The sequence below is a fragment of the Telopea speciosissima genome, chromosome 7 (genome assembly GCF_018873765.1).
Source record: "Telopea speciosissima isolate NSW1024214 ecotype Mountain lineage chromosome 7, Tspe_v1, whole genome shotgun sequence".
Classification (NCBI taxonomy): Eukaryota; Viridiplantae; Streptophyta; class Magnoliopsida; order Proteales; family Proteaceae; genus Telopea; species Telopea speciosissima.
Window position 1 is genome coordinate 8694070 of NC_057922.1, and position 18662 is coordinate 8712731.

At 38.2% G+C, this 18662-nt stretch overlaps 1 protein-coding gene and 1 long non-coding RNA gene across 2 annotated transcripts; both read left to right on the top strand.

The window, feature by feature from the left end:
- The first annotated feature begins 6662 nt into the window (after positions 1-6662).
- Positions 6663-8579, top strand: LOC122669835. The gene is made up of 2 exons (XR_006334085.1): positions 6663-6916; positions 8479-8579. It is a non-coding gene; the product is annotated as an uncharacterized LOC122669835 (long non-coding RNA).
- Positions 8580-10427: 1848 nt separating this feature from the next.
- Positions 10428-17710, top strand: LOC122669839 (ACT domain-containing protein ACR3-like). Its single transcript, XM_043866709.1, has 7 exons — positions 10428-10576; positions 10705-10750; positions 13258-13372; positions 13475-13542; positions 15204-15824; positions 16048-16152; positions 17326-17710. The coding sequence occupies exons 1-7, from the start codon at positions 10506-10508 to the stop codon at positions 17647-17649; spliced, it is 1350 nt and encodes a 449-aa protein (XP_043722644.1). The 5' UTR covers positions 10428-10505; the 3' UTR covers positions 17650-17710.
- The last annotated feature ends 952 nt before the right edge of the window (positions 17711-18662 follow it).

Here is an 18662-nt window from a genome sequence, read left to right on the forward strand (position 1 = left end):
CCAAACATCCCCCCCCACCAAAAAAATAAAAAAAGAGCAGATCCCACTGCACCACTTTGAGCAGCTGTGTTTAATTAGGTCCCCATTCCTCCTGTTCATATTTGTCTTTCTCTGTCGTGCCCTAATTCTCTTTCTAATTATTTATCCTTGTTTATCTTGCAATTAAACTTTTTTAATTAAGGGAAGCAGTTTTCTGTACGGGAGTGTGGCCTACGCCAGTACTCCCATGTGTCTATCTCTCTCCTCCTTAAAACAAGGGGCAGAGATGTCTTTTCACATGGAGAGGAGAGAGATAGACTCATGGGAGTGCTGGCGTAGGCCACACTCCCGGACAAAGAACTTTTCCCCTTTAATTAATTACATCAATTCTCGAGCTGTCTTTTTCAAATTGATTAATTTTTTCTTTTTATATATTAGTGAAATAATTACTTTCCCCATTAATACGTACAAGCGAGATTATTTACTTCATTTCAATTAGGAAGAAAGAACGTTAAGCGTGTACCTACGCCTAGACATCGCTATATCCCCTAGAAAGGTGGAAAGATCCAAGAGTGCGATGGTCTTTTCGTGCCAGGTTGTGACTGGGCACAGGTACATGCCCACACAACACTAGTTAGCGTTCCTTTTCCCTTACACTTAATATATAAAATCTTATTCCTCAACATGATTTTTTAAGAATTGTGAATTTAGTTTAGTATCAAATGTACATGGTACTCCCTACCAAGAATGATTAGATTTTATTATCAAAAGAAAAACAAATTCCATGCATGAAAGTTATGTTGGGATTCCACGCAGAAAGCGAAAAAAATAGTCCCACATTGGATATAAATTGGAGTATGGGTGAGTTAATAGGTACTTGGGTACTCTCACCTTAACGGCTAGCTTTTGATAATGAGTTCTATCCAAGTCCCTAACGAGTGGTATCAGAACCAAGGTTGTGGCACAGTCAGGATATGGCAGGGCCAAACTTTGGGGAAAGTCAAAAGATCTCTGCAGCTCCTGCATGGAAGGAAAGATCTTTGGAGTTTCACGCTGAAGGCTTTTGAGGATGAGTTCTACCCAAGTCCCTAACAAGTTATCTTCAGCGGAAAAAATAGTTTCACATCGGATATAAATTGGATTGTGAGTGTGTTAATAGATACTTGGGTACCCTCTTCTTAACGGCTAGCTTTTGAGGATGAGTTCTACTCAAGTCCCTAACAAGTAACAAGTTATCTTCAAAAACTTTTTATATAATAATCTTTTGATTAGACACATTTGACATTTTCGCTTTGTATAACAAAATATTGAGATACTACAAAGCTTTATTGATATTCTCCGAACATTAGATATGGTACAACTACAAGCAAAAGTGAAGGAGAGCTAAGAACTATTTAAAAGTAGGAAACTTCATAACACGAAAAGATGTAGAGACACTGCAAATTGGAGCACATATCAAGATTTTGGACATTATCAAGATTTTGGACATTATATGGGGATGAAGGAAGAGAAAGGAAAGAATTTTGCGGAGATCTTGAGAAGGGTCAAGTTTAGATGACCTGCCCACACCTAACTTCGTTTCTTAAATCCCAAATAATATAGCAAGTGACAATGAAAACAGAATCTAACTAACCAAGAGATTGTTTATCAAGAAAATTATCATTTAGGAAGGAAACATAAAAAGCAGCAATTGAAATATCAGAGGACCTATAATACAAATCCGTTTTGATTATTCACAAAAAAAAAAGAAAAAAAGAAGACCAAATAGACTTAACACATGATCCACAAAGAACACAAGTGGGGTCTCTCGAGATCCATCTGGAGAGAACAATTTTGACTGAAATCCCTACATATAAAATATATCAAAAAAATAATTTAAATTTAAGATGTAACTTAAGCTTCCAAAAACAAACGCCACCGTTGAAACTTACTAGCATCTCTTCAGAAAAAGCATTGGAAAAAGAGAAGAAATAAGGCAGCACTCGATTTTCCGTCCTTGAGGTAGGAACATCTAGAGGTATTTTTTCCTATGAGTACAGAAAACTCACTTTTATCGTCAGTAAAACAATAGTATCGTAAAAATCTAGTCAAAGCGCAGCATTATCCCGCTTTTCTTGTAATGGCTCTAGGCAAATTTATGCGACATTTACGTCATACCACACATATTCGACCTTAGTCTGTGGTGCCTCCCATTTGTCATCTTGAGCCAGATTCTTCAAATGCTCTAGCATTGATCTGCTTCAATATCTCAGCCTCTAAGTGGGTGTGGGAGTGGGAGTGGGAGAATGAAAAGTGTGGAACCATCATGCCCGGCATTTTCAATCCTTGCATACCTTGAATCTAGAATTTATAAGCTTCACTCTATTGGTCTACATTTTTGTTGTTTCAAAGGTGCTGTTTATGAAATTTGTTGGGATATCCATGTATAAGGTAAAAAATAAAAAATAAAAAATAAAAAAAATTCAACATCAGATATGAAAGGAGATGTGGGTGGGTTAATAGGTATTTGGGCACCCTCTTCTTAACAACTAGTTTTGAAGGATGAGACCCAAGCCCCTAACAAGTGGTATCAAAGTCGGCCCGTGAAAATTTTCGTTTGACCGAGGGTTCTCGGGGTTTGATCTCAGGCTCCACATCAGCTCCCGCGTGGAGGGGGAGATCGAAATCTCAGACTCCACGTGTTTGTCATCCGCGTGGAGGAGGAGATTGTTGGGATATCCACGCATAAAACAAAAAAAAAAAAAAAAAATAGTCCCACATCGGATACGAAAGGGGATGTGGGTGGGTTAATAAGTACTTGGACACCCTCTCCTTAACAGCTAGCTTTTGAGGATGAGACCTAAGCCCCTAACAAAATTAAACTTTTAAAGGCATTTTGATGTGTCAAAAAAATATCCAATAAAATATAGGCTCGAGTATTCCTCTAGTCACGGTGAATGAGATCAATAAACTATAGGATCGAGTTTTCCTCCATCCATGATGAATGAAATTCCATTCACAGTAGGCGGGAGAGAGCGGGAAAGGATATCAGAAGAGTATTTTGAAACATAATAAAATCCTAGGAGGGATTTGTGAACCCTAGGATGGCGGGTAAACCGTCTTCTATATATGGAGGGAAACTTAATCCTAAAATATAATGTATCTTTTAATTGATAAATTTCAACCATACAACATCTAGTATAATCAATCATAAAGTGGACTAGTGCTTGAAACGATCTTATATTGTTGGACATAGTGAGACTCTTGGTCTTCTACATGTAAGAGGATGAAAATTGAGTGTATGAAGTTCATACACAAGTACTTTGTTAAAAGATTTTGTGTGTGTGTGTGTGTGTGTGTGTGTGCTTTGGGGGGGGGGGAAGTGTGGCCCTTGTGCCCAGACACATAGGGAAGTGAAATAACCGCCTCACCTTGTAAGAAAGACAAAAATACCCACTATGTTGATACTTCTGCGTGTATTTTCACTGGCCCCCACGTGATCAAGAATAAAGAATATAAATTCGGACGAAAAAGAGATACTATTGAAATCACTGCACTAATTCTAAACAAAGAGAAATATTGTACAAAAGTGTAAAAGAATATAAATAATTTATTTATGTTTTTTTTTTCAATTAATTTCATTTAAATATTTTGGGTAAAGGCTGGACTTGTTCGCAGCCTCTCACTGTGCCCAACTGAGTCTGTCTCTCTCACACCCCTTATGGAAATGATCCCTTGTCTTCCCCTATTTCACCCTCTTCATGGGACACAACTGCTAGCTCCAGGAAAGTTAGTGGCTGAGCCCAACCCTCTCCCCAATATTTCTACATTGTTCCATTTGTAAATATTTAACCCAAAAGCTTCCAACACTTTTTTTACATGTAGGTAGGACATAACTGTGTACACATTCACGGATGCACAGACTTACAAAACGGGACGAAGCAAGATCAAGACTTACTCTGAAAATATGTAAATATCTACCAAAAATAACAAATTATTGGGTAAAAAGAGACTCACAATTGTACAAGGAAACGAATAATTTTAAGTGTAATTAAAAGTGAGATTATTCTACCAACATCCGCAAAAGTTCTAAATTATTCTATTGAAGAAGTTAGTAAGATAGAATGGCCAAATTCCTCTCCTTGGCTCCATGAGTTTTGTGATCAGTATATTTTAGGTTGCTCACGAATTCATTCTCAATAAATCATTTTATTATCAAAAAAAAGAAGAAGCTAATTATCCTTTTTAAACGATAGATGCTCTAATCTCCCCAAATAACCTGACCCAACCATGGTTTGAAGAATTGGTATTGGATCGATCGATTTGAATCAGTATTAGTATCGATTGGATTGACCTATTCACTGTTACAGATTTACAGGCCGATATAAATCGGTACAAACATATCCAAATCGGTATTGATTTAACCAAGACCGATATTGTATCCGTTTCGGATTCCCAAATACCTGGACCCAACAGGGAAATCCCAGTTCATTGGGCATATATGTTTCCAATCAATCTTTGGTTGAGAAGCACCTGTCAATTAGTACCTTTTGGCATCATTCTCATGTGTACTTTGGAATCTTTTTAGTGGTTGGAAATGATAAGATAAATGATACCGTACATCGAGGTTGGTTATCTTTATGCAAACATTGTCTATTCCGAATCTTTTACCGCCAACAAATTGTAAACTATGACTTCTACCAAAAAGACCTTAATACAAATTTCATTATATTTTTAAGCAAAAGTTTTCTTCACCAATAGAAGAAGAACTTCAGTCCACTGATGATGTCATATGATATGACTCTTGACCATACGAAAAGGGCATCTTGAAAGAAAAAAAAAGGAAAAAATCAACATTAGCCGTGGGCCCAAATTATGTAGGAGTCCAGATCTTTCTTACGATTGGCCGCCTTGAGGCCACTAGCTTGGGGTTTGCTTTGATCGACATGCTCAACCAGCTCCAATGGGAGATGGGCAAGCTGGTCTACGTATATATCACCCAACCGCGATACACACCCTATGAGTAGATCAATCAAGATAACATGAGAGTGCAGAAGAAGAAGCAAGGATGATGAGGGCTCAAGGGGAGGGGAGTTGGAAGGGGTGGGGAAAAGAGGGAGTTAGAGAGAGAGAGAGAGAGAGAGACCAAACCATGATTGTAGATGGGTGTATTTTTCCTTTACACACGAGGGTTGAAAACTTTTTCCAAAAGAAAAGGTAGGGGGGGGGGGTGGGAAAGAAGAAGCAAGGACGATGAGGGCTCAAGGGGAGGGGAGTTGGAAGGGGTGGGGAAAAGAGGGAGTTAAGAGAGAGAGAGAGAGAGAGAGAGAGAGAGAGACCAAACCATGATTGTAGATGGGTGTATTTTTCCTTTACACACGAGGGTTGAAAACTTTCTCCAAAAAAAAAAAGGTGGGGTGATAGGAAAGAGATTGTTGCTTGATCAAGTAGCACTTGCCCCTATTGCAGGATCAATTAGAGCACACATAGGATCATTAACACAGATGGATTTTTTTTTAAATTTTAAGAAAAGCTAGGTGATAATTTTGCGAGTTCATTTATGCATGACCCACACAGCTAAGCAATGTTCTTTTTCCATTTAAAAATAATTTTTTTTTCCCACTGTTTAGGTGATTTCTATTATAAAATATGAACAAAGTTTTCCTTAAGCCTCGTGAATAGGAATCCATTAATTGAAACTTTGGATACGCATTGAAAGGTATCAAAAGGGTAATTTAAAGAACATGCTAAAACACTATAGGGGTTTGTGACCTTTAAGATGGTCTAGTGAAAGAAAACTTTCTCCTTTTGGAAAGAGGGTTAACATCGAGAACTTAGGGGATCGAGTTTTCTTACACTCATGGTGAATGACAATCTTGCTACCCAAAACAAAATAATAAATGAGAATCCATTAACTACACAACTGTGGATGGGTATTTGGGGAAAAATAATAAATTCCTTTAGAGGTTTTGTGGACCTAGGATGTGGTGGGTATTCCAGGATGGACCACGAATGCCTCTAACCATCCGATGCACTGGAGAGGATCTCTTTCCTACGGGTGAATAAAACTTTCTCCAAACTTATGGAGTTCAAAGTCAAACAAAAGTTTTTTTTTTTCTTTTTTGGTTGTTGTTGTTGAAGTGGGTCAAAAAAATATTATTATTATAAAATCATCATCATCACCACCAATACATTCAATCATAGGGGCACTAGAAAAATATTAATATGAATTTCATAAGGCCACTTGTGCAAAGCCAGAAGTCCACACTATTAATCCCACTCATCAACACGTCAGCGTATTTCACAGTAGGATATTTTTCATTCGACTCATCACTTTATACACATCATGGGCATCTTCGTAAATTCACTCCAACAAAAGAACCATTTGATTCACACGTCGGCACGCGTACACTATGGTAACCCACCAATGGTCCCACACCAGGTCCCAAGTCCTACCGGCATTAGTTATCGAAAGGGCAAGCCTACGTGAACCCAGCTGTATAGGATCAAGAAATTACTCAAGACAACAAGAACGACAAAGCCTGAACTAAAAATATCAGAAATCTGTCCTTTTTACAACTGTTCTACAGAGTCAGGCTTTCGGTAGCCGCGTCATGGCTTACTTGTAAAATTACGAAAAAACCAAAAAGAAAAAATTAAAATCCTTTAATTTTTGGTTCTTTTAATTTTGGCCGTGAATTATTTAAAGGCTTTCCGACATCGTGTCGAGTCATCACTTGTGTTAGCGCCTCTTTGTTTAATTTTTATTTTGGATTTTTTTTATCCCTTAAAGCTTCTCTGAACCAGAGAGACAATAGAGCATTTTCTCTGCAAGTGCTCTTCCGACGTCGAAAGCAGAATTACGCCTGAAACTAGTTCGAAAGCGATATATATTTAAATTCTCTTGTTGATGATGTTTCGGGAGTAGCAATCGAGGCAAGGTTGTAAAGCTTTAAAGGTGAGTTTCTTTCTTTCTTTCTTTCTTCTTCTGCTTCTTCTTTCAGGTGTTGTCTGTGTTATTTTCCGTTTCATCTTTAAAACTTCATCTTTTCGTGGATTCCTTCGTTTCTAAAGGAGACAAAGAAGGATTGAGCGGTTTTCTTCGTTTCCGAAGCTCTGCAGGTGCTTTTTTTTTTGTTCAAATTGAAGAGTTTCGTGGTTTTTGAACTTTCTGTCGCCTTCCGCATACACGAGAAATTCGTCCGATTAAGTGGATGATTTTGAATTTGATTTTAAATAAGAAAACGAAATCTTTTCGCAGTTCGTTTGTCTTCTGAGATTCTCCTTGTTTTCTCTGGAATCTCGTGGTTATTCCGCAACAATTCGAATTATTTTTCTTCTTCCTGTGGTATTTGTTCTGAGAGTGAGTAAGCTTCCATTTTTGCAGACGTGAGAAATCTGCAGATTTGTCTCACAAAGTTATGTAATCTCCAAGAAATGTCAGTAAAATTTTGAAATCTCGATAGTGTATTTTGTAGTCCAAAATCCAAATGCCAAATCAACAAACAAAAAGTTTCTCTTGTCAAAATTCACGTTTTCTCCTGTTTACGCACACAACTCTTTTGTTATTTCTCTCCGAAACTTATGTCTTAAAAGACGATTTTCCTTCTCTCTGTCTTTTCTGTAAAACAGACAAGGCATTGACTCTGTTTCTTTGAAAAATTGAAGATTCCGCCAATTCCTCTCTTCTGTTGCTGCGAAAACCAGCTTTCCCTTTGGTCGAAGTTCTAAAGTAAGCCGGAGGCGTTATACCTCATCATCTCATGATGAGATCAATCGACTTCTCTAGAGCAACTCTCCCCCCACTACACTCTTGTGAACTGTGGAAATCACTATAGATTGTGCACTTTTGCTGTTGACCATTTAATTTAGTGAAAGTAGGCCCCATGGAACACTGAATAGACGATCAAGATTGATCAAGAATAAAGGAAGATTAGACTTAAAATCTTTTGAGTTTTTTGAGGAAGAATAATCAAATCAGTCTTAATTTTTTTTAATTATGTTGCTCATTATCAATTAATCAAATCAATCTCAAGTGATATTTAGTTCCAACTTCCAATCCCAATCTTGATCTTCTCTAATTCATTACCTTTTTAACTGTCTAAGTCTCTATTGGCTCTTTAAGCATATTTGGACACTCTCACTTTAGAGCCTTGGCTGCTTCAGTGCTTCTCCTCCTCTCCTTTTAAAATTCTTTTCTCCAAATATTCCTCAAAAGCTGTGATAAAATCGAATTGTAGTATCTGGGTTTGGACCAGGTGAGTGGGCTTGACCCAGTTGGCCCAGCCCAATAGTGTCACTTTCTTAGTTGTCCATTTCAAAAAGGCTTTGTTGTTGGTTGGGAGGCCCATATGGAACTTTTAGGCAGAGCGAAAAATCAGAGAACAGAGATGGTTGGAAGGACAAGTAGCATATGTCTTGTCTCTTTCTTTTATGGTTAAAATGATATTATGTAGCAGGTTATATTGGGAATCACATGCTAAACCACCTTTTTTTGCACTGATTTCTTTTTTGTTGCAGGATATTGTGTTCATCATGTAATAAGCATATTTAAGAGATTGGTTTAGGACCGTTGGATTCGACTGCTCCTAGCCTCCTTGCCTCCTTTAACCCAACTACGGTACTACTCTCTCTCTCTATGAAAGATGACATTTTATTCTTATATTCGTCTTTCTTTTGATTGTTCCTCAATTTTATTCCTTGGATCAACTTTGAGCGGTTTCCCATTACTTCGGGTTAAAATTTTGCCATTGCATGTGTGGGCTCCACTATCGCATAGACCCACATATTGAACGATGATGTGGCAATTTTGGAAGAGCAAAACTTCGTCAGGAAAAGTCACCATAGGATCCAAGGAAACAGGGCATCCACTAAGTGATGGATGGTGGAGCCCAATGTAAGTCACACCCATTAAACTGAAGGGTGTTAATTGGTTTGGTTCTGATTCGGTTCATAGTATAATGGGAAGAAATCAAAATCGAAAATGGTTTCAATATTTCAAATCAGAGACAATTAAAAAGGTTTCGGTTAAATGCGTTCTAAATGATTCTGATTTCAATTTTTTGCCGGTTTGAATTAACCATTTTAGGTCCAATTAGAAGCGAATCTATTTTTCAGGACCTATAAAAAAAATTCTCATGTTGTTGAGCTTGAACCATGGCATCTGTGCCCAATTTTTGACTTAAGATAAAAACAGTTTATATATGATGTAAATCCAATACAAAACATTAGAGAGCGTATATAAAATGTTAGGGTTACCTTTTTTTTTTGTTAAATTAGTTTAGTTTAATCGATTTAACAGCATAATGGTTCTAAAAAGGACAAACTTAGTGCACGAGACTCCCTTCACTACAGGGTCTGGGAAACAGCTAGCATCCTGGAGTTCAAAACCAAAGGTTAAACGGTTTCAAAACCAAAATAAAATTGTTTAATGAATGGTTTCACTTCTTAAAATTAAAATTGAACTAATTAGTAAATGATTTATTGATTTTGATTTATATGGTTCGATTCAATTTTTAATTTTTTTTTTATAGAAATTTAATTTGTAATTCGCGCCCTTACTAGAGTGTCGTGACTGTCGTCTATAGACTCTCTCCTTTTTTTATTAGTTTGATGCAATCCATTCATTTGTTGTTGCTGAAAATGAGAATGTTCATTTTATTTTTATTTTATAGGAAAGAATGATTCATATATTGAATGCTCTTATTTGGCTTCATTGATTTCGAGCCCAAAGACACAAAAGAATCCAAATTGGAAGTTGGAAATTTGGAATATTTTCAAGGATAACAAATCAAAATTTAAAGATCGAGTTTCCTTTCACCCACAACAAAGAGGAATTCCTTAGCTGATTGGTGTCAACTCCTTTGAATGGGCACCAAGAATAGTGAGAGGGATATTTTCGACCCCATACTATGTTGCGAGTAATTAAGACCTTTAGTTTTCAAGTTGAGATTTGGAAATTTGGAATATTTTGAAAGACAGCTAATACGATTAATTTAAAATTTAAAGATCGTGTTTCCTTCCACGCATACTGACACGAGAAGTTCCTTAGCTGATAGCTGTCAGCTTCTTTGATTGGGCATTGTGATTAGTGGAAGGAATATTTCCAACGCTGTACTATGGAGTGAGTAATTAAGACCCTAGCATAGTGGGTGAACCTTCTTCCATGGGAAAATTTTTTGCTGCTATGCCCATAGCAGAAATGTTCCTGCTACAAGATTAGTAGCCAAGGAAATGGAATAATTCACTTCCCCTTTGGGTTCATGAATATTCTTCTAGGTTTTGGTATTTTCTAAAATGCCCTTTAAGATCCCAGTTCCTTGGTTGCCAGCCTTGTAGCAGGAACATTCTTGCTACTAGTGTAACAGCAAAATTTCGTCATCTTCCATGAGTGCGGAAATTTTAATGTAGAAGTCTAGAAAGATCTACGCTCAGCCTTATAATGTGCCTCAATAAACCTTTTGTGGCTCACAGACTTTTCAAGAGACTAGGAGAGTGTGGCATTGGCTTTGGAGAAGAGAAACTAAGAAACAAAGAGGTGTGTTTAGATGGATAGAGTTTGCTGGCCCTATTTCGATCCCGAGTACGAAAACTTGAACCTTCGCATAAATCCTCCAAGGTTGGCCCTCCTTCACTCTTATCTGCTTTTGATGTCTTGAACCCTTCAAATTACAATCCATGAATTCCTGTAATTCTTTTGCTCTAACTTAAGCTTTCATTCTGTCTTAACGTGCGTTCATAATGCAGGGTATCTATAGATAATGAGACTTGCATGGATTGTACACTGGTTAAGGTAAAATCCCTATTAATTCACTATTGATACAAATTACATCAAACTCATTGTTGCTCATGCTCACTAAAATTGATATGTGACATCGTCCTATTCCCTGGACTTGGATCCTCTCCAGCACGCCAACGCGTCCAGTGTGCATCGGATGGCTGGCGCACCAGCATGCATCCTAATGCATTGCACAGCAGTCCGATGCGGGCTGGACGCACTAGAGAGGATCTGTTTTCTTATTCTCTAGGCTTGATCATTACCCTAAAGAACTAGTACTGGACGATAATCATGCATTGTAGGCAAGGATTCTAAATTCGGAATCAAGATCAGATCCGAATTGGGTCTTGAGTAATCAGCCAAAATATGCCCAAACCCTAAACTTGGAAAAGAATCAGCCGAGTGGGATCAATCAGAATTGAGCTCGGCATTGACCGATGTTTGTAAATCCGACAAAATGGGCTTCCGATTCTTTTATCTGTAATAATGAGTGGTTGTCCTTTAGTTTGGGAATTTCTATGGGTCTTGTCTCATTCTAATGAGGATTTAGATCCTCTGCGGCCTGGGATTGAGTGGTTATCGTGTTGCGCTCAATTCGCAGGCCACCATGTAGATTTTATATCAACCCAATGGTTAGATGAGCTCAATTCAAAATTCAAAATTGTCATTCAAAATTTAAAAAACCTAGGAGCTCGTCTATCAATCATTGAATCAGCATGAAATCCAATGTGGCAACTTGTGAGTTGAGCGCAGCACGATGGCTGCTCAATCTCAGGTCTCGCCGAGAATGCAAATCCTTCTACTGATTAACACGTTTTTTGTTTCGTACTTTTGTTTGATCCAACGTGGCTTTCTGGAAATTTGGAGCTAGTGACAAGTGGTTGCCGATACCAATAGGGATTGGCATTGATTTCCGCCGATATGGAAACGAATTGGCTTATTTGGTTGATAAAATACTAGTTACTAAAACCATGCTCTATTGACTCAATTTGGATCCTCTACTGCCGAGCTGCCCGACAAGACTATGCTGTTTAGACATGGTGCTGCGTGCAATGTCCACCTTACCTCTGCCCAAACGCCTTACCCAAGTAGAGGTAAGGCAGTCATTGCATGCAGCACCGTGTCTAAGTAGCACGGTCCTACCGAACAGCTCGGCAATAGAGGATCTGGATCAATTTGATTCCGAGTTATAGCATCTACGATTAGATCAGGCATCAGTTGGAATTCACCGAACTCACCCTAAGCGTTTTAAATGCATTTGTCGTTTTTTAATGGTAAAGTGGTAAACAGTATGTAATAAAACTTAATTTTTTTGATTTGGGTTTGGATGTTTGACTCATGGGCCGGGCTAGGGCTAGAAATCCCAACCTGAGGTCAGTTGGGCTAGCTTAGGGAGGATTGGGCTTATAGCCCAAACACATGGAAAATTTGCATATGGGGATAAGCGTCAATGGATTACGTATGTATAAAAGAGATTCACCTTAATATGATAGATCCAATACATATTACTATTAGGAGTCATTTTTAGTGAACCATTCTCGTACGGCCTGAAGACAGCCTCAGGAGGGGAGCCGTGATTTGGGTGGGACGTTTACCTGTTCTATTTTTTGGGAGGGGGGACTGCCCGGATGGGATCCACCTCCCTTTATTAGAGGAATTAGGGGAATTAAGGCGGTAGCATGGAAGCGCACCAATACTGAGCGATGACACAGTTTCATATATGGGGGAGCAGAGAGATCATTTCAAGTAGAGAGAGAGAGGATGCTAGTATACCTCCCGGCTTAGAGAACCTTTTTCCTCAAGTTCAGATTTAGCATAGCATTCACATCTGATCATAGGTCAATTGTTCCGTCCGTTGGTCGGTAGCATGCCAGTAGAGTTGCAGCCGTCACCGCCGCACCCGTTGTCAGTGCCGGATAAGAACATGGAAAGAGCTTGCTTCAAGAGGAAAGTGGAGAATCCAAATGTTTTGTGTTAAATCAATCTTTAATTAAAGATTTGGAACAGAAGAGGGGCGATTTAGTCATTTGAAGATCCAAAGCCACAAAATATTGCAGCACACACAGAAGGGGTGGTGGGTAGGGTGCCCTGTTTATAAGATATGGGTGGTGCCCAAATCATCTTTCTTGGGTAAAATCTTAGGGGAAAAAGGTTCTAACATGCCCTGGTACATGGACAGATGATATGCTTAGATTAGACATGTTGTGAATTTAAAGTCTAATTCAATCATATGTCTCTCCATGTATCGGCATGCATTCGCATTCCATGTGGCATGTTGGACTGGGATTCCAAATCTTAGTTGTGTTACTCGTTTTTATTTGTATTGATCCCTTAAAATTAAATGTATGAGTTCAAAATAATTTGAAAGTAACTTGTCATTCTCTCATTATCAAAAGATGTAGGATCAAAAAACGAGGTTATAAATTATTTATTTTTAAGATTTGTCAATAAGAAAATCTTTTTTCTAATATATGTGATACATTATGATTGATATTGGTGGCTGGATGGGAATGGTTTTGCAGGTGGACAGCATGAACAAACCAGGCATACTGCTGGAAGTAGTCCAAGTTCTAACAGATCTCGATCTCATTATCTCCAAAGCTTACATCTCTTCCGATGGTGGATGGTTTATGGACGGTATATAGCAAAACATTCTCTCTCTCTCTCTCTCTCTCTCTCTCTTACACACACACACACACACGTATGGTTGATGCTTATTCGTGGTCTTTGGATCAACAGTGTTTCACGTTACCGACCAGCAAGGGAATAAGGTTACAGATGCTAGAACCATTGAACACATAGAGAATGTAAGTTTTCCTTATCTCTTCCAATTTTCTACAAAAAGAGAATAGTAGGTGACATTCTTTGGTAAGTATAGGGCGGGCCTTGGTGCAATGGTAATGGTTACTCCATTGTGACTAAGTGGTCATGGGTTCGAGTCTGGAAACAGCCTCCCTACAAAAGTAGGGGTAAGGTTGCATACACACTGACCCTCCCAGACCCAGCAGTGGCGGGAGCCTTGTGCACTAGGTACACCTTTTTTATTCTGTTGTAAGTAAATCAGTCATTGTCTTGGGCTAGATTCATTGCCAAAGGAAATAATATGGACATAATAAGTCCTACTAATAAGGAAAAACTCTATAGCTCAGCTGACATACAGAGGTCAAGGGTAACTGCATTAGCCTCACCCCCTCGCCCCCCAAGTGCTGCTTCTTTGTATCCTCAAAATACATGAGGCTAGCTGCAAATATTAACAAATGAGATCTATACTAATGCACAGAACCTTGGATTGTTAGTCAGAATCTGCTCAGAGTAAAATGAGTGAGTCTGGGGTAATAGTTTTATGTTTAGTTGGGTACCAATAAGGCCATAGAAGTGATTAAATCATCAGCTTTATTAATGAGGCAATCTTCATCAGTAGAATTGGGAAATGTACTTAAAGGCTGCATTTGTTTCAACCGTAAAATACTTTACAGGATTTGTTGAAAACCAATACAAAATTATATAAGGATTAGAAAGATGGAAACTGTTGAACTGTTATGCAATATACAAAAAGTTGTAAGACAACATCCATTTCAAAATTCAGGATTTTGTTTTACTAAAATAGTGATGGCAGTTTGATTATTGATACTCTTGGCACCTATATGGGATTCCACCCTCATCATATGGCAGGATTATTTCCCTCAGTTAATCATGTTCAAATGTGCTTATTAGTCATATCCAACAAAAAAAATGTCAAATGGTGGGCATATGTAAATAAAATTTATAAATAATAATTCTATTTCCATAAAATATTTTACAGAGAAACAAATACAGAGCAAGTGAATTTTAGTTTCCAGGTCAATTTTTTGTTATTATGTGGCTAGATGTTAGGACTATTACTGACTATATATTGAAACCAAAGCATGACACATTATCACAGGCTTCAGAGAACTAGTTGTCAAAAGGAAATTAATAACGATTTTGATTCAATGGGGGGCCGTCATGTGATAGGGTGCTTCAACAACAACAACTCAGCCTTATCCCAACTAAATAGGGTGCTTCTTCTAACATTCTATAGCACTCCCATCTATCCAGGAATCTGAAAATGAGAGCCTTCTTGGCTCTGTTTGAGCCATCCTGCGTATCCTTTGCAATGGTGTGGCATGGAATTCTCTCAGGCAAGCAACCTATTGGTCTCGAATGGATCCAATGATGGTTATACTGTCAGTCAGTCAGACTGAGTCCGGGTTTTGAGAGGCAGAATGCCCAGCCATCTCAAATCCTGAAAACACAGTTGGTTAGTTCAAGGGATCAACAGCGCTATGGACCTACTTCTGAGGAGAAACTCAGTTGCAATGGATAATGGACCTGTATACTAGACTTTATGCAGCATGATTCACAGTTTTTGTTGATTGCCAAGAATAATACTAACTCGTTCATTGTATGTTATGTGGATGAGTAAATTTCTGTGATTTTGTGTGTATAGGCTCTAGGACCAAAGGGTCACACTGTGACAAATGGGGTGAAGGCTTGGCCAGGGAAGAGGGTGGGTGTGCACTCCATTGGTGATCATACAGCCATTGAGCTCATTGGCAGGGATCGCCCAGGTCTCTTATCAGAGATCTCAGCTGTACTCACTAACCTCCACTGCAACGTGGTTGCCGCTGAAGTATGGACCCATAACATGCATGTAGCATGCGTTCTTTACATCAACGATGACACCACAGGTTGCGCTGTGGAAGACCCAATCCGATTGTCAGCAATGGAGGAGCAGCTCAAGAACATTGTACGTGGGCGAGAGGATGATGGAAAAGCAGCTCGCACCAGTTTCTCTATGGATTCCACCCATATGGACCGCCGTCTCCACCAAATGATGTTTGCTGCAAGGGACTATGAAGATGGTGGGGTCACAGAAGAGAAGGCTTATGCACCTACATTCCAGCCAGTTATCACAGTTGACCGGTGTGAGGACAAGGGGTATTCAATGGTGAATGTTCGATGCAAAGATCGGCCAAAACTGTTGTTTGACATTGTGTGTACACTAACAGACATGCAGTATGTTGTTTTTCATGCCTCCATCTCATCCAGTGGCCCCTATGCACTACAGGTACACATGAAGTTTTCCTAGATGACTGTCCACAATAATAACCATCTTTGGATCAATGTCCAACTTTATGCACTTTGTCTAAAGTGTTCTTAAGTATTATATTCTTACTTTTCAATCTAAAGGATGTTGCAATTCAGGATATAGTCCATCCAAGGGGTGGCACTTGGATTTAAGAATTTCGAGTGGAGTCACTAATTAAATTCATTTTTATGGGAATTAATAGGAGTATTATATACGTCATATGGATGGTTGTATACTTGATACTGAAGGAGAGAAGCAAAGGGTTATCAAGTGTCTTGAAGCTGCAATTCAACGAAGAGTATGTGAGGTGAGGGACAATTCCAAATTTAACTAAAAAACCTTCATTCTGTTTTTGCTTATTTAGTAGCATAAAGTGTTGTGTTCCATTATGTGTTTTATGTTTTCAGTGTCTCTTATTTAGTAGCATAAAGTGTTGTGTTCCATTATGTGTTTTATGTTTTCAGTGTCTCAAGCTATGTTGTAGTCTGTTGATGTCTGTGTGGTAGATGTTTTCTTCATATTTTGTGTAAGGTGGTTCAGTCCTGTATGGTTATTACATTCTGTAGGTGGTACCAAGTGCAGTTGTCCACTTGTTTTCTCCATGTAGTGCCATTTCTCTCTTGGGTGTTCCTTTTGTCTAGTATGTTATCTGAAATTGATCTATTTGTGCTGATTGGACATATAGATAAAGGGTCATTTTCTTCATGTTGAAGGTCCCTGTGGAATACTCACCATAAACAAGGATTAAATGATGAAATCTTCCACTCATCGGTTATGATACAATTTCTTCATCAGGCATGGCTATCACATACATTTTCCTTAGCTTTGTAGTTGCTTCATGGGTCCAAGTTTACAAACCTAAGCATCTTACCTGGCAATTGTTTTCAACCAAGAATTGATAAGTCTACAAGTTGTGAAGGTTTATAGGCGTTTTACTATCTCATCCTCTGTACTCCAAGTCTTAAGACTGGAATTTTCAATTGATCCAGTGTAGGAATTGCATCCCTTCATAATTTACTTGTTTGTATATAGTACCAATAACAGGATTGTCTAGCATAATTAGAGGCTAGGACCAGTCTACTTACCATTTCTAACTGTAGAACTTTGTGCTTTTCTTCTCCCTTCCCTCATCCTGGTTGGCTTCATAATTCCTGATGAAACTATATTAGCTGGATCTTGAGATATCTTTCTTATCAATTTCTACCAATCCTAAAGACATTCATGACTGTTAATATGATCTATGTATAAGTAGTGCCATTTTATTTTTAACTTCATGCTTTATTAAAGTTCCAGCTATGTCTGTTACTTTAAAAAAAAGTTTTAGTAATGACTACAATAAAATATCCTCGAGTTTCTTGTTGTACCTTGCAATGCCACTTCAATTTTATTGTGTTGATAGTTTAAGATTGTAAAATATACTCAACCTTGGCCATGCTATTTGAAAATCTGGGATATAAGCTCCTTGTTGAATGTATTGCAGGGTCTAAGCTTAGAGCTTTGTGCAAGGGATAGAGTAGGGTTGCTATCTGAAGTAACTAGGATTTTTCGCGAGAATGGATTGACTGTTACAAGAGCAGGTGTCACAACAGTTGGGGAGAAAGCCATGAATGTCTTCTATGTAAGTGACGCTTCTGGGAATCCTGTAGATATGAAAACTATCGATGCGCTCCGTAAAGAAATTGGGCACACTATGATGCTCGATGTGAAGAAACTCCCTACAGGCAGTGCCGAGGCACCTGAGTCCACGGGATGGGGCAAGACAAGCTTCTTCTTTGGGAGTTTGTTTGACCGATTCTTGGCTTGAAACAGGTCACTTCGCTCACATAAGACTCCATTGAATGTACAAAACATACTAGTTTTTCAGGGGGAAAATGTGGAAACAGCCAAAAGGCCATGTTTTTGCATAGTTCTAATGGAGCATTAAATACTTGATTAAATTTTTTTTTGAGTAAATAACTTGATTGATTATTTGCTGCTTCCATCGATTAACAGATACAAATATGTAATTAGTTTATGTAGGATGTGGGCAGAGAGAGAGAGAGAGAATTCTAGCTTACAGTGCATCAAATAGGCACCAACCTGATAGAAAATCATAACAGTAGAACTAATAGCTAATCATAGTTCTGCAGTTATTGGCTAAAAAACAAAGCTGAAACTTCCGAAAGACCTCCAGTAACTTGGGACCAGTCATGAGCTACCAAATGTCATTGATAATCTCTAAATTATCCTTGAATTAATCTTCAAAAATTCTTGAACACCTCTCCATCCATAGAGTCCATACTATTTTTTTTATATGCCCTTGGGTTGAATAGGCTGAGAACAATTAAGAGTTATGAGTAATATTGAATTACTGCATGAAGATCAACCAAATCTTCTGTACAAGATAGTGAATCTGAAGATGGTCAAAAAGTTTTAATATTTGAATGAGGGGCACATACTTGGGAGGACAAATAGCCTTTGCTTTGAAGATATTCTCTGCCATTTGAATTCTCTTTCATAGCACTGTAACCATGAGATGAATGGTGATAGAAATTAACTTTCCAAATCTTTTTTTAAGGGGAATCCTCTTCATTATAATCAAAGGCTATATGAACCCCTAGGGCTAAGTTCATATGAATACGAATCATTATAATCAAGTTTTTAGGAATCAGTCTAGGACAGCAGGGACAAAAAATCCAAGTGTCACAATTCAATTCGGTGGTCAGCTACCTATACTGATCCTCTCTTTCTCTCTCTCAATTTTCAATTGCATGTCTGGTTTAATAGAAATGATAATTTTGAAAAATTCATCTTTCATAATACTGATTAGCTTAGAAA